Source organism: Pecten maximus, chromosome 7, assembly GCF_902652985.1.
Source record: "Pecten maximus chromosome 7, xPecMax1.1, whole genome shotgun sequence".
NCBI classification, from domain to species: domain Eukaryota; kingdom Metazoa; phylum Mollusca; class Bivalvia; order Pectinida; family Pectinidae; genus Pecten; species Pecten maximus.
In genome coordinates, this window is record NC_047021.1 from 2784225 (window position 1) to 2801344 (window position 17120).

At 37.9% G+C, this 17120-nt stretch overlaps 1 protein-coding gene across 2 annotated transcripts in view; it reads left to right on the top strand.

Annotated features, from left to right (window-relative positions):
* The window catches only part of LOC117331327, a 50340-nt gene extending 43627 nt beyond the window's left edge, over positions 1–6713 (top strand). The window contains exons 6-7 of one of the 2 annotated variants that reach the window (XM_033889999.1): positions 3881–4083; positions 4246–6713. In XM_033889999.1, coding sequence (XP_033745890.1) covers positions 3881–4083; positions 4246–4249 — 207 coding nt within the window. In that variant the 3' untranslated portion in view covers positions 4250–6713. Of the gene's footprint in view, positions 1–3880 lie in introns of both variants that reach the window. The other variant, XM_033889998.1, reaches the window with a different exon arrangement.
* The last annotated feature ends 10407 nt before the right edge of the window (positions 6714–17120 follow it).

A 17120-nucleotide genomic window follows, 5' to 3' on the forward strand; every position in this document is an offset into this window, starting at 1 on the left:
CAAGGGTAATCTCCCTTGGTATTCCATGTATTGCGTGTGCAGTTGCATTACAGTTTGATATACAGTGTATTAGTTCTTACTTCCTATAGGACACTGAGGCTGACAGTCCCCTGACGAGACTGTAATGTTTATGTTACATATGGTGTCAGGCTGACAGTCCCCTGACGAGACTGTAATGTTTATGTTACATATGGTGTCAGGCTGACAGTCCCCTGACGAGACTGTGATGTTTATGTAACATATGATGTGAGGCTGACAGTCCCCTCACGAGACTGTGATGTTTATGTAACATATGGTGTAAGGCTGACAGTCCCCTGACGAGACTGTAATGTTTATGTAACATATGGTGTCAGGCTGACAGTCCCCTGACGAGACTGTAATGTTTATGTTACATATGGTGTCAGGCTGACAGTCCCCTGACGAGACTGTGATGTTTATGTAACATATGATGTGAGGCTGACAGTCCCCTCACGAGACTGTGATGTTTATGTAACATATGGTGTAAGGCTGACAGTCCCCTGACGAGACTGTAATGTTTATGTTACATATGATGTAAGGCTGACAGTCCCCTGACGAGACTGTAATGTTTATGTAACATATGACGTGAGGCCGACAGTCCCCTGACGAGACTGTGATGTTTATGTAACATATGGTGTAAGGCTGACAGTCCCCTGACGAGACTGTGATGTTTATGTTACATATGGTGTAAGGCTGACAGTCCCCTGACGAGACCGTGATGTTTATGTTACATATGGTGTGAGGCTGACAGTCCCCTGACGAGACTTTAATGTTTTTGTAACATATGGTGTGAGGCTGACAGTCCCCTGACGAGACTGTGTTTATGTTACATATGACGCGAGGCTGACAGTCCCCTGACGAGACAGCGTTGTTTATGTTACATATGGTGTAAGGCTGAGAGTTCCCTGATGAGACTGTGATGTTTATGTTACATATGGTGTAAGGCTGACAGTCCCCTGACGAGACTGTGATATTTATGTAACATATGGTCTGAGGCTGACAGTCCCCTGACGAGACTGTGATGTTTATGTTACATATGACGTGAGGCTGACAGTCCCCCTGACGAGACTGTGATATTTATGTAACATATGGTGTAAGGCTGACAGTCCCCTGACGAGACTGTGATATTTATGTAACATATGGTCTGAGGCTGACAGTCCCCTGACGAGACTGTGATGTTTATGTTACATATGGTGTGAGGCCGACAGTCCCCTGACGAGACTGTGATGTTTATGTTACATATGGTGTGAGGCTGACAGTCCCCTGACGAGACTGTGATGTTTATGTTACATATGGTGTGAGGCCGACAGTCCCCTGACGAGACTGTGTTTATGATACATATGGTGTGAGGCTGACAGTCCCCTGACGAGACTGTGATGTTTATGTTACATATGGTGTGAGGCCGACAGTCCCCTGACGAGACTGTAATGTGTATGTTACATATGATGTAAGGCTGACAGTCCCCTGACGAGACTGTGATGTTTATGTTACATATGACGTGAGGCTGACAGTCCCCTGACGAGACTGTGATATTTATGTAACAGATGGTGTGAGGCTGAGAGTCCCCTGACGAGACTGTGATGATTATGTTACATATGACGTAAGGCTGACAGTCCCCTGACGAGACTGTGATATTTATGTAACATATGGTGTGAGGCTGAGAGTCCCCTGACGAGACTGTGATGATTATGTTACATATGGTGTGAGGCTGACAATTCTCTGACGATATTTGTATTAACTTTTGTTGTGAATATTGTAGTTATTTCCATGATATCCGTTTTCACATTTTATGAAAAAATAAACAGACAAAATCTCTGCATTAGCGTTCCATTCTCCTCATGAAGATATCTTTTGGGCCTTTTCTGGTATCTAACTTTAATATTGCCTTGAATTACTTATATCATTATGTTATTTCAATTATATTTAAGGGTATGTATCGGTTATTTAAAGTGTATAGCAGAATGATGATATTTACATATATATGCATATTTTTGTTCACATTTTGCCTTTGCTAAGGACTTTTGGATGAACATCTTGAATGAGTCTATTGTAACCATGTCAATGTATGGAAATTCAAAATTTATACAACAGTGGTATTTCACAAATTCTCTAGATACTGCTTTTGATACTCATGAAAAACAGCATTAAAAGTGAAAATAAATTCATTAAAACTCGAGAAATGTACGGAAATCTCCTTCAAAGTAACAAAAATCCCCATAATCACATGTGCTTCTTCTCCTTTTATCCAATAATGTACAAAAACTTTCAGAAAATTGAAATGGTCACACAATATTCCAGTAAACGTGGTTGTCCTTAACTGTTTATCAATTTTGAGACAGGAATACAATTTCGTTTAGATATGGATATTCTCTGTTTTCTCCACATCAATATCGAACGCTAGCGCTAATTGTTTTAAATAGCCATGATATGTAAACTTTTACCGAGAACTAACATATGATGACGTCATGATATATACGTGTTATCCGTGAACTAACATATGATAACGTCATGATATATACATTTTATCCGAGAACTTACATGTGATAACGTCATGATATATACATTTTATCCGAGAACTTACATATGATGACGTCATGATATATACATTTTATCCGAGAACTAACATATTATAACGTCATGATATATACATTTTATCCGAGAACTCAACATATGATAACGACATGATATATACATTTTATCCGAGAACTTACATATGATGACGTCATGATATATACATTTTATCCGAGGACTTACATGTGATAACGTCATGATATATACATTTTATCCGAGAACTTACATATGATGACGTCATGATATATACATTTTATCCGAGAACTCAACATATGATAACGCCATGATATATACATTTTCTCCGAGAACTAACATATGATGACGTCATGATATATACATTTTATCCGAGAACTAACATATAACGTCATGATATATACATTTTATCCGAGAACTCAACATATGATAACGTCATGATATATACATTTTATCCGAGAACTTACATATGATGACGTCATGATATATACATTTTATCCGAGAACTAACATATTATAATGTCATGATATATACACTTTAACCGAGAACTAACATATGATGACGTCATGATAAATACATTTTATCCGAGAACTAACATATGATGACGTCATGATATATACATTTTATCCGAGAACTAACATATGATGACGTCATGATATATACATTTTATCCGAGGACTAACATATGATAACGTCATGATATATACATTTTATCCGTGAACTAACATATGATGACGTCATAATATATACATTTTATCCGAGAACTCAACATATGATAACGTCATGATATATACATTTTATCCGTGAACTAACATATTATAACGTCATGATATATACATTTTATCCGTGAACTAACATATGATGACGTCATGCTATATACATTTAATCCGAGGACTAACATATGATGACGTCATGATATATACATTTTATCCGAGGACTAATATATTATAACGTCATGATATATACATTTTATCCGAGGACTAATATATTATAACGTCATGATATATACATTTTATCCGAGGACTAACAAATGATAACGTCATGATTAACATATAAAGATATTTACATACATGTATGTATATAGTTAAGGTATATCTTTAGGGGTGTTAACTCTGATAGACGTTAAAAGCAAGCAAAAAAAAAGAATGAAAAAGGTGGTGTGTAAAACAACATTCCTCTTTCCTGGAGGACTTCGGTCCAACAGACGTTGCATATTTTGTAAGAAGAACAAAGGTTATAAGAATGTAAATATCCTGAATACAAAGATCCATTTTACCCTATCAGATGATTTAAGAAACAAATGCCATTATATATTCCAGACGACACAAGTGGCTGAGGTGAACTCTACACCAGATAGCGGGATGGATTCCTCCCGTACCACCGAGTCGCCTGCGTTAGTCAATGGCCAGGTTACGACCATTCAGGAGCTGATGCTGAGGGAAAAGCGAACCCAACCAGCGAAGGAAGTCAAGAAGTGGATGCCTCATTCTCATAACGTCCGCAGCATTAACACGAGTACCAAATAACGAGACTATGAAATTCCCCGTAACGTCTACAACATAAACACGAGTACCAAATAACGAGACAATGCAATTCCTCGTAACGTCTACAGCACAAACACGAGTACCAAATAACGAGACAATGAAATTCCTCGTAACGACTACAACACAAACACGAGTACCAAATAACGAGACAATGAAATTCCTCGTAACGACTACAACACAAACACGAGTACCAAATAACGAGACAATGAAATTCCCCGTAACTTCCACAACACGAACACGAGTACCAAATAACGAGACAATGAAATTCCTCGTAACGTCTACAATACGAACACGAGTACCAAATAACGAGACAATGAAATTCCTCGTAACGTCTACAACACGAAAACGAGTACCAAATAACGAGACAATGAACACCCCTAATGTCTACAGCACAATGTTGGTCACAACACTGGTACCTGGTGGTGAGAATCCACACTACAATTTAACTTACCTGTCACAACACGGGACACACTGATACTTTCACCGTATAGTTAAGTTTATTTCGGACATTTATTTGATAAAGTATCGAACTGATATATTGACCTGTACATCTAGCTGGCAAACCTTTTATCATGATTTTCGACATTTGCTTGGTAAACTATCACTAGATCGTGGCGTATTGAGATATTGTATTCTCATTGTTGATGAATTTATGAAAAGGGAGCTTGTTTGAATGTCTTTTTCGGATGTGCATATTGATAAAATCTCGATTATATAGGGCAAATATCAATACGACAGTGGTATAATATAACAGAGACAATTTTCGGATTCGAAGTTTGGAATTGCAATCAAAAACTTCTAATTAACAGGACGATTATTTGAGTTATTTTTTAAAAGTACGTCATATTGATCTGAAGCTGTTTTACGTTATCACCTAACACCTAGGATGTAGGTATCACTTGGCTTGCTTACAGTAGATATGTTTCGACTGTTCGGAGACTTCTCAAAAAGAAACACATATCAATTGAATTACTAATCAGGTGTGTACCGGAGTAGTCATTTGTCTGAACATGCTTATTTTAATAACAGCAAATATAGATGTATAACCCTTCCTATAAATGTGACAATGTGATGGGAAACATCTGATTTGAGGAAATCACTAGGGTAGCTAAAATCGCCCTGAAGCGATCTGAATTTGGCGTTAGTCAATTGTTATGAAGAAATATTTACCATCGTAAACACATAGAAGCTATTGTTATGTTATATAGTGACCGTAGTATTGCGACCTCTTATTTGTTATATTTCATAAATCGTTGCCACTATCATATTTATTTGTTTTCATGTTAGCGCATGCTATCATATGTTAATTATGGTGTATATGATACATAACCTATGATACTATTTTTTGTCTTATGTGGTCACCACCATTTTATTTCATACATTTTTCTTCAATCGTAAAACTACTAAATTGTTAGGCTTTATATGCATAACGGAACCTCGTTAGGGTAGACGCCTCAGGAAGCCGGGTTTTCAGGGCTGTCGATACTTGATATGAATATTTTGGTATATCAGTGGAGGAAGGGGATTTTACCATATGTTTTACACAGGTATTTGGTATGTTTAATATTTATGTAAATTGAACGTAATATTTTCCTACCTATAACCGCCTTTAGAAAACCTCTAGGACTTCGTCTCAATGTGTCTCTCATCACATGTGGTGAGATACATTTTAATATAATGTTTTAATGTACAATTATCCTAGTCTATTTATCTGTGCCTTTATTTCCATTAACTCTTACCCCTGTAGAGTAGACAGTACTCATGTCACAAATACTTAGCCCTAGTTATCAAACGTCTTCCTGAAGACACACAGTGGAGGGTGAACGAGGCAACGAAAGCAGTAACGACCTTCGTTAATTATTACTGTGGATTGAAGCCAATTATCATTCGTCTATTAGCTGATATTTTATTGTCGGACGGTTCCTTACAGGACAACATTCGTTTCATTTCTAGTGCGTTTCTGTTTAGGCTAAAACCCTACTGCAGGAATTATCTTGATAGAAAGATTTTATTTATTTATTTGAAGACTTCACGTTGTACTTTTTATTGAATGCCTATATCAACAGAACAGAAGTTGTGTACATTCGTTACTGTGATTCAATATGTGGGGAATATGTGTACAGTGTCCTGTAACGGCAAACCGTGAAAATAAATACAACAGATATGTTATACTGTTTACCAGTATGTGTAGCTAATAATTGGAGCTTTCGTTTACTCATTATCACGTTTCATTTACATGTAAAACATATGTCATTAAAACGCATTGTTATTTATGTCGAAAGTTTACAGAACAATTTGTTGAGGAGGAGTGTAAACAATACACTGTGATTTTCTATTTTATTGGAATAAAGCAGCAATGTGTAGCGAATACCTTTAGTTTTAGTTTACCTATAATTTCATTTACATGTTAAGTATATATCATAATGATGCCTTGTTATTTATATGTTATACATTTTACAGGATAACTTGTTGATAAGGAGTGTAGACAATACTCTGTGATATAAACCTGATTATACAGTTGTTTTAGTTATCATTTTAATATCAATATACGAGAAAGATTACAAATAGCACCAAGATGAACCACTATTTAATAAACAGTATTTATAGATTCTGGGTTATTGTTGTGATTGGGGGACGGGAGTGGACGGAGGGTGGACGACAGGTGGACGGAGGGTGGACGGCAGGTGGACAGCGGGTGGACGACAGGTGGACAGCGGGTGGACGGGAGTGGACGACAGGTGGACAGCGGGTGGACGAGAGAGAACGGAGGGTGGACGGAGGGTGGACGGGAATGGACGGAGGGTGGACGGGAATGGGCGGAGGTTGGACGGAGGGTGGACGGAGGGTGGGCGGGAGTGGACGGAGGGTGGACGGAGGGTGGACGGGAATGGACGGAGGGTGGACGGGGGTGGACGGGAGTCGACGGAGGGTGGACGGAGGGTGGACGGGAATGGACGGAGGGTGGACGGGAGTGGACGGAGGGTGGACGGGAGTGGACGACAGGTGGACAGCGGGTGGACGAGAGAGGACCATTGTTATCTGGTATATAGTATATATTGTTCAGGTACAGCGTTGCCGTTATAAATATATAGACATTGAGTAAAGGGACACCACTCCCATCAGTTGAGGATATTATCACAAAAGTTCCCTCCCATATCCCTGTCTTTTTCTAAAATGAGCGGTTACAAAGAAAGATGTATTGGTTGTGGTTTTATTTTGTATCTGGCTTATTACATGGATCTTCCTGACATTGATACATATTGTATATTGTCGAACCTATGAGAAGCACCGTAATCGATAGGGTATGACTTTTGTCGATCTTTCTATCTTTTATTCAAACAAAACACAGCAGTTAACTGTTGTCGAACTTAGTATTTGGGAATTTAGATTCACAACTTTGACATAATCGTATGTCATGAACCCTCCACAGCACCATGGCTTACCTACAGTATCTAGGTTCCTATATTACTATTCTAAAGGTGGAATCCACCATCCATAATCATGTGATGAGACTTTTTATGGTAAGCAAAAGTTCAATTATGTTTTAATGACACGTGTTATGATATAAACTTCAACTTGGAATGTTTATATACCAACATGTTACAACATTATATGCTGGTTTGATAAGTACCGACATGGTTTGATAAGTACCGACATGATTTGAATTTCAATCAAACTATTGTTTATTAATACACCTCGAATTACATCATTATCAGCAGGACAATACAACCACCATATCGAATGACATTTGATCAGATTAACATTACCCGGTGTTATCATGCAGTATATCATTCACGACTGACCACACACGGGGTATGTTTTACATGTTTGTGTATCATTATACACACTGTGTGGACGTTTTGTACTTTACAGGAGTTAAATGTCAGTCAAGCTTAATAAATGTTCGGTATCAAATGTCAGTCATATCAACGGCATGTTACATGGGCATATCACGTGGTCATTATATCTGACATAAGTGCATGTTACATGGGCATATCACGTGGTCATTATATCTAACATAAGTGCATGTTGTCTTCATAAACATTCAACCATTGTTTATAAAGGATGGAACTAATTATTTTAAGAACATCAATACGATTATCTGAATGTAAATCTGATATTAACCCATCCTGGTGCTGACAACTAACCCTTTAACCAAGTTTCCACAAAGGGCATGTCAAGGACGAACTGTTTATTTGACACAAATTGCCGCGTATTTGTTTTTGGAAGTCTTACAACCATAAGAAACCTTAATGACGATTTTATCATGGCATACTGCTCTGTAGTTGTCATATCATAAAACTCCGTATCACTAGGAGTGTCGTATATACTCTGTAGTTGTCATCATAAAACTCTGTATCACTAGGCGTGTCGTACACTGTTCTGTAGTTGTCGTATCATAAAACTCTGTATCACTAGGAGTGTCGTACACTGTTCTGTAGTTGTCGTATCATAAAACTCTGTATCACTAGGAGTGTCGTATACTGTTCTGTAGTTGTCATCATAAAACTCTGTATCACTAGGAGTGTCGTATACTGTTCTGTAGTTGTCATCATAAAACTCTGTATCACTAGGCGTGTTGTATACTGTTCTGTAGTTGTCGTATCATAAAACTCTGTATCACTAGGAGTGTCGTATACTGTTCTGTAGTTGTCATCATAAAACTCTGTATCACTAGGAGTGTCGTATACTGTTATGTAGTTGTCATCATAAAACTCTGTATCACTAGGCGTGTTGTATACTGTTATGTAGTTGTCATCATAAAACTCTGTATCACTAGGAGTGTCGTATACTGTTATGTAGTTGTCATACATAAAACTCTGTATCACTAGGAGTGTCGTATACTATTCTGTAGTTGTTATAGTATTACTAGAAGTACGCACAATGTAAATTTAGGTTGGTCATTACTACATTAAGAAACCTAGGCGATACTGAACATTTCTATGTCTTACTATAAATAGGCAGGCCGATCAGCAGAGTTCCAACGTTTATAACTTCGATGAAACGCATTCATTCATATAAGAATCTTCATTAAACATGTTTATCACCACAAGGAAATCGTTTTCGAGAAGGAAACCCATCATTAACACGCCCACAATTGCTTGTGTTAACCATGAACGAATTGTGTAACTTATGACCGTTTTAGATATCACCATGTCCAAGCTCCACATCAGGGTTTCTAAACTGTACACAGGGGGTCTCTGTTCTGAAGCCGTAAAAAGCAATAGGGAAAATTGCTTTGTAAAGGAGAAAAGGCGATTTTCTAAGTGAAATGTGAACATTTGCTCCAACTGGCCAAACTATGCAGAGGTGTTTGAAATAACCATGCAGTATTCAACCACATTCATTGATATAAATGATCATTGAAATATCGATTCCGTCCGTGCACTATATCAAAAATAACCGAAGACAGCATTTGGAGCACAAGAAGCACCTTTCCTTAGCTGACCTACGTTCTTCCGAACCCGTATTCACAGTTTAGAGAAACCAATGTGGAGCTTAGACACGGTGAATATGTATTGCACAAAAATAACGGAACTTCAAGATTATCATGTATTGTAATTTTAAATCAATAACAATCATACAAAAATACAATAATTATTAACAACTTGAAAAATTAAACAAAATAAAATTCAACTTTCCCCCTTTTATGGTACATTATAGATATAAAAACAGTACATCTGCCACGACTGTTCACCATACTATCTAAAAAATATGATGTTCAGACGAATAACATAATGTGAACGTCCGCGCCATATTTATTATTTTATCTGATGCATTAGATGAAGACAATTCTCTTCTTTTATCATTTAATTGGAAACAAAAATATCCACGAAAATAATAGTTACTGGTATGAGGATCGAACGAGATCGGTGGGCAAACCACTAAAGGATAATATTGGTTAATTTAAAAAAAAAGATAGACTGATACTTTAACTTTTGTTTCGTTCGTAATTCGAAAGTAAAGCTCACCAGTTGTAAAGAATTTAGGTTTTGTGTTATTGTAAATCTACAGCTGTATGTATTTAAAATGTAATAGGCACCAATTCAGAATGACGTGATAGATCCATTCGGGAGGGTATATTTGTTTATACCCAATGGTGACCCCTGACTTCCCTAGCTGTATCCTATCTGTAGGAATTATTGTTCACACTACAGTACCATATCATTTCTTTAAAGCTTTAGTTTAGTTTTGCACAGTGAGTTAACATGATGGTATGGTAACAAACAATAAAGGTCATTGGACCAACAACATACAATATATAGACATATGGAGACTTTAGAATATGTTATACAATGTATATTTCTATTAACATATGGAGACTGCATACTTTATTATACAATGTATCTCCCTGTTGACATATGGATTTTATATAAAACAATTATTGACTTTTCTAGAGGTATACACGAGACTATACAGACCTGTTTAAGAGTTTGTTCATCGAAGCCGAAGGCCGAGTTGAACAAAATCTTTACCAGGTCCATATAATCTCGTTTACACCTCAACAAAAGTTAATAACTGTTTTGTAATATGGCCAACTAAAACAAATGAAAAATAAGTCCCAAGGCTCCTGTCCAAATCATGTTGACTAAAGCTTTCAAAGTTGGCATGCAGACTGACCTTTTCCACTTAAATATTGCCGGAAGAGCTTTGTTTTGTTCAACAAGTCTTTTTTCTTCAAAAAATCTTGCAATTCCTCTTCGTTTATTGTAGCGAAACATTGTTGGGGTATTTCGTCTGTCATATTGTAAACAAAGTGATTTCGAATCATCGTTTGTTTCCAGCTTTCTGAGTTGCTGTTGTCCAAAGTAACACGTTGCGTGATTGGAGGCAAAAGATGCAGACATGTTCGTGCTAAAAATAGCAAGAACAGGTCCACCATGCCTGTGGAATTTCCTCAGGTGATTCTGCCTTGTGAGGAAAACAGGAAATTGGCCAATGAAAATGAAGCAAACACTCCAGCAATTTTACAAAATATGTAAAGTTCCGTTGACTAAGAAGAATGCATATACAGCAGATGTATATAATACAAAGTATGTCTGTTGACATAGGGAGAATACATGGTGTATCATATACTTTATACCTCTGTTGAAAAAGGAGATTACATGATATAATATCTTGTATATCTCTTTTCACTAAGGAGATTACATTGTATATCATGTAATGTATCTCTCTGTAGAGTATAGTAATTGCATAATGTATTATTCAATGTACCTTTCTGTTTACTAATGGCGATTACATGATATATTATACAATGTATATCTCTGTTGATATATCGAGATCACTATACCATACAATGTATCTATGTGTTATGTGTAAAGATATATATTGTCATACAAAGAATCTGTAACTTACTATACTGGGACTGCGTTGTGAAAAAAATGTTAATGACGACTGATTTCTGGAGACATATAAATCAGGTTAATATCTCCGAGATTGTTGTCTGTATTATCGGTAGATGGTATCAGTAATCATTTCTGAAGCATGGTTTACAATGTACGACATGTTAACCAATCACGAGGGTACCAACATATACATGACGTATTCCCGTTTTACATGATATGTGTAAATATACGATATCCTTATCAATGGCTAATTGGTAGTTTATTTATTGGTGCTATTACTGTATATACAGGGTGTACGTGTTAATGGGTATAGGACAGAATGAACGTTTTGATGGCTATAGGACAGGATGTACGTGTAAATGGGTATAGGACAGGGTGTACGTATTAATGAGTATAGGACAGGGTGTACGTGTTAATGAGTATAGGACAGGGTGTACGTGTTAATTGGTATAGGACAGGGTGTACGTGTTAATGGGTTTATGACAGGGTATACGTGTTAATGGGTATAGGACAGGGTGTACGTGTTAATGAGTATAGGACAGGGTGTACGTGTTAATTGGTATAGGACAGGGTGTACGTGTTAATGGGTACAGGACAGGGTGTACGTGTTAATGGGTATAGGACAGGATGTACGTGTTAATGGGTATAGGACAGGATGTACGTGTTAATGGGTATAGGACAGGGTGTACGTGTTAATGGGTATAGGACAGGGTGTACGTGTTAATGGGTATAGGACAGGGTGTACGTGTTAACGGGTATAGGACAGGGTGTACGTGTTAATGGGTATATGACAGGGTGTACGTGTTAATGGGTATAGGACAGGATGTACGTGTTAATGGGTATAGGACAGGGTGTACGTGTTAATGGGTATAGGACAGGATGTACGTGTTAATGGGTATAGGACAAGGTCTACGTGTTGATGGGTATAGGACAGGGTGTACGTGTTGATCGGTATAGGACAGGGTGTGCGTGTTGATGGGTATAGGACAGGGTGTACGTGTTAACGGGTATAGGACAGGGTGTACGTGTTAACGGGTATAAGACAGGGTGTACGTGTTAATGGGTATATGACAGGGTGTACGTGTTAATGGGTATAGGACAGGATGTACGTGTTAATGGGTATATGACAGGGTGTACGTGTTAATGGGTATATGACAGGGTGTACGTGTTAATGGGTATAGGACAGGATGTACGTGTTAATGGGTATAGGACAGGGTGTACGTGTTAATGGGTATAGGACAGGGTGTACGTGTTAACGGGTATAGGACAGGGTGTACGTGTTAATGGGTATATGAAAGGGTGTACGTGTAAATGGGTATAGGACAGGATGTACGTGTTAATGGGTATAGGACAGGGTGTACGTGTTAATGGGTATAGGACAGGATGTACGTGTTAATGGGTATAGGACAAGGTCTACGTGTTGATGGGTATAGGACAGGGTCTACGTGTTGATCGGTATAGGACAGGGTGTGCGTGTTGATGGGTATACGACAGGGTGTACGTGTTAATGGGTATAGGACAGGGTGTACGTGTTAATGGGTATAGGACAGGGTGTACGTGTTAATGGGTATAGGACAGGGTGTACGTGTTGATTGGTATAGGACAGGATGTACGTGTTAATGGGTACAGGACAGGGTGTACGTGTTAATGGGTATAGGACAGGGTGTACGTGTTGATGGGTATATGACAGGGTGTACGTGTTAATGGGTATAGGACAGTGTGTACGTGTTAATGGGTATAGGACAGGGTGTACGTGCTAATGGGTATAGGACAGGATGTACGTGTTAATGGGTATAGGACAGAGTGTACGTGTTAATGGGTATAAGACAGGGTGTACGTGTTAATGGGTATAGGACAGAGTGTACGTGTTAATGGGTATAGGACAGGGTGTACGTGCTAATGGGTATAGGACAGGATGTACGTGTTAATGGGTATAGGACAGGGTGAACGTGTTAATGGGTATAAGACAGGGTGTACGTGTTAATGGGTATAGGACAAGGTGTACGTGTTAATGGGTATAGGACAGAGTGTACGTGTTAATGGGTATAGGACAGGGTGTACGTGTTAATGGGTATAGGACAGAGTGTACATGTTAATTGGTATAGGACAGGGTGTACGTGTTAATGGGTATAGGACAGGATGTACGTGTTAATGGGTACAGGACAGGGTGTACGTGTTACTGGGTTTAGGACAAGGTGTACGTGTTAATGGGTATAGGACAGGGTGTACGTGTTGATTGGTATAGGACAGGGTGTACGTGTTACTGGGTTTAGGACAAGGTGTACGTGTTAATGGGTATAGGACAGGGTGTACGTGTTAATGGGTATAGGACAGGGTGTACGTGTTGATGGGTATAGGACAGGATGTACGTGTTAATGGGTATAGGACAGGGTGTACGTGTTGATGGGTATAGGACAGGGTGTACGTGTTAATTGGGTACAGGACAATGGGAAATGGTTAATGGGTATAGGACTGGGTGTTTGTGTTTTAAAGGCACGTGTTAATCAGTATTAGGGTGTGAACACTTTGTTTAACATTATAAAGTGTATTTTTCAGATTGATGTTCGATAGAGGATGTGAACACTTTACTATGTTTACAGACACGTAATGAATACTACATTGCCCTGATATAATGAGCTTGTCCTCCTCTATATCAAACCGCCGGTCGGAGCGGTAGTTTCAGGATTTGGCGGATCATTTTCACCAGTATCGTTCTGTAATTGGGCAAGTTCATTTTGTCTCACAACTGCTTCAGCAGCTTTTCTTTCTTGTTCCTGGAGTATCTCTATTTCTATTTGGTCCGCTTTAAACCCCTTTTCTTCTATAGTCAAAGACACTGTGTCTGGTTCTTTCTCCTTTTTCCTCTCCTCCAACATCATTTGCATCATCTTCTTTCTACTTGGAACCTGCAATGAAACACATTTGGTATCAACATTTATCACATAACATGATTTTCCATGTAATGTACGTATGTTATAAATATCACCAGATCTATGAGTAAGAAGTCCAAATATTTGTAGCATTATTGTGAATATTGTCGTATAAAGTGTTGAATGGCGGCAAGCTTTCTCATTATGATATCAAATGGGTACATAAGCCTAGAACGTGAACTTAATATGAATCCAATATATTTTACATTTAGAATAACATACCGGTTTGTATTCAAACTTGCAGCAATAGCATAAGTTCCTTGTCACCCAGGTCTGTGAATACCGAAAAGTGCCTCCGAACGCCACAGCCTTCCCTCGACAGCACCTAAATAATAATGTATAGTCCTCAATGTAAAAAAACGGCACCTTAATAAAAATGTATAGTCTTCTATGTAAAGCACATCACCTAAATGATAATTGATATTCTTCAATGTAAAACACAGCCCTAAAAAGTAGTTTATAGTCATCAATATAAAACACAGCCCTAAATAGTAGTGTATAGTCATCAATATAAAACACAGCCCTTAATAGTTATTAACTGTCTTCATTATAAACACACTTATGTTTATGTTGGTAACACTTCCTCGACGGTACAAAACTTATAGAAAGAGTACATTAGCCGTGATGAATACGAAGTGTTTGGCCAAATCCCCATAACTAGACATGTATACATAACACGATGTTGTTTAGAACAGCACCGTTGGATAATTCGTCAGTTTGCCATACAGATTTGTTTTTATTTATACTTTAATTGAAGATGTTATAAACACATGAAGAAACTTTAATTGGAGACATATAGACATATATATAAGTACCTTACCAGCAAAGTCGTATGCAAAGTAAGATGAAACAGGCGGTGAAGGATAAAAATACAACCCCGGTAAATATTCCCCAGACCGTCAGCAGCCAGTTGGGAACTGGAAATAACATATAGACGAGCTGTTAATTAGATATCCAGTAATGAACACCGTGTTTATATTATGTTGGTGGGCTGTTCCCGAAGCTAATCAGTATTTTACATACCATATTTTATGTTTAATTAGTATTGACACCAGTTTGGAATACAGAAATATATCCAATATTAAATGTTCTAATATCCATAAAACAAAACAGACCTTAAATAAATTATACAATCAATTTATCCCATTTCTATATTTCAATATTTGTTTTTGCTCTCTGGACAAAACAGTCGTACACTACAGCACTATATTCCTTACTGACTAGTCCTAGGACGTACAGTACAGCACTATATTCCTTACTGACGAGAGTCCTAGGACGTACAGTACAGTAATATATTCCTTACTGACTAGTCTTAGGACGTACAGTACAACACTATATTCCTTACTGACGAGAGTCCTAGGACGTACAGTACAGTAATATATTCCTTACTGACTAGTCCTAGGACGTACAGTACTGTAATATATTCCTTACTGACTAGTCCTAGGACGTACAGTACAGCACTATATTCATTACTGACTAGTCCTAGGACGTACAGTACAGTAATATATTCCTTACTGACTAGTCCTAGGACGTACAGTACAGTAATATATTCCTTACTGACTAGTCCTAGGACGTACAGTACTGTAATATATTCCTTCCTGACTAGTCCTAGGAGGTAAAGTAAAGTAATATATACATTACTGACTAGTCCTAGGACGTACAGTACAACACTATATTCATTACTAACTAGTCCTAGGACGTACAGTACAGTAATATATTCATTACTGACTAGTCCTAGGACGTACAATACAGCACTATATTCATTACTGACGAGAGTCCTAGGACGTACAGTACAGCACTATATTCATTACTGACGAGAGTCCTAGGACGTACAGTACAGCACTATATTCATTACTGACTAGTCTTAGGACGTACAGTACAGTACTGTATTCATTACTGACTAGTCATAGGACGTACATTACAGCACTATATTCCTTACTGACTAGTCCTAGGACGTACAGTACAGTACTATATTCATAACTGACTAGTCCTAGGACGTACAGTACAGTACTATTTTCATTACTGACTAGTCCTAGGACGTACAGTACAGTACTATTTTCATTACTGACTAGTCCTAGGACGTACAGTACAACACTATATTCAATACTGACTAGTCCTAGGACGTACAGTACAGTACTATTTTCATTACTGACTAGTCCTAGGACGTACAGTACAGTACTATTTTCATTACTGACTAGTCCTAGGACGTACAGTACAACACTATATTCAATACTGACTAGTCCTAGGACGTACAGTACAGTACTATTTTCAATACTGACTAGTCCTAGGACGTACAGTACAACACTATATTCAATACTGACTAGTCCTAGGACGTACAGTACAGCACTATTTTCATTACTGACTAGTCCTAGGATGTACAGTACAGCACTATATTCATTACTGACTAGTCCTAGGACGTACAGTACAGTACTATATTCATTACTGACTAGTCCTAGGACGTACAGTACAGTAATATATACATTACTGACGAGAGTCCTAGGATGTACAGTACATCACTATATTCATTACTGACTAGTCCTAGGACGCACAGTACAGCACTGTATTCATTACTGACTAGTCATAGGACGTACATTACAGCACTATATTCCTTACTGACTAGTCCTAGGACGTACAGTACAGTACTATATTCATAACTGACTAGTCCTAGGACGTACAGTACAGTACTATTTTCATTACTGACTAGTCCTAGGACGTACAGTACAGTACTATTTTCATTAC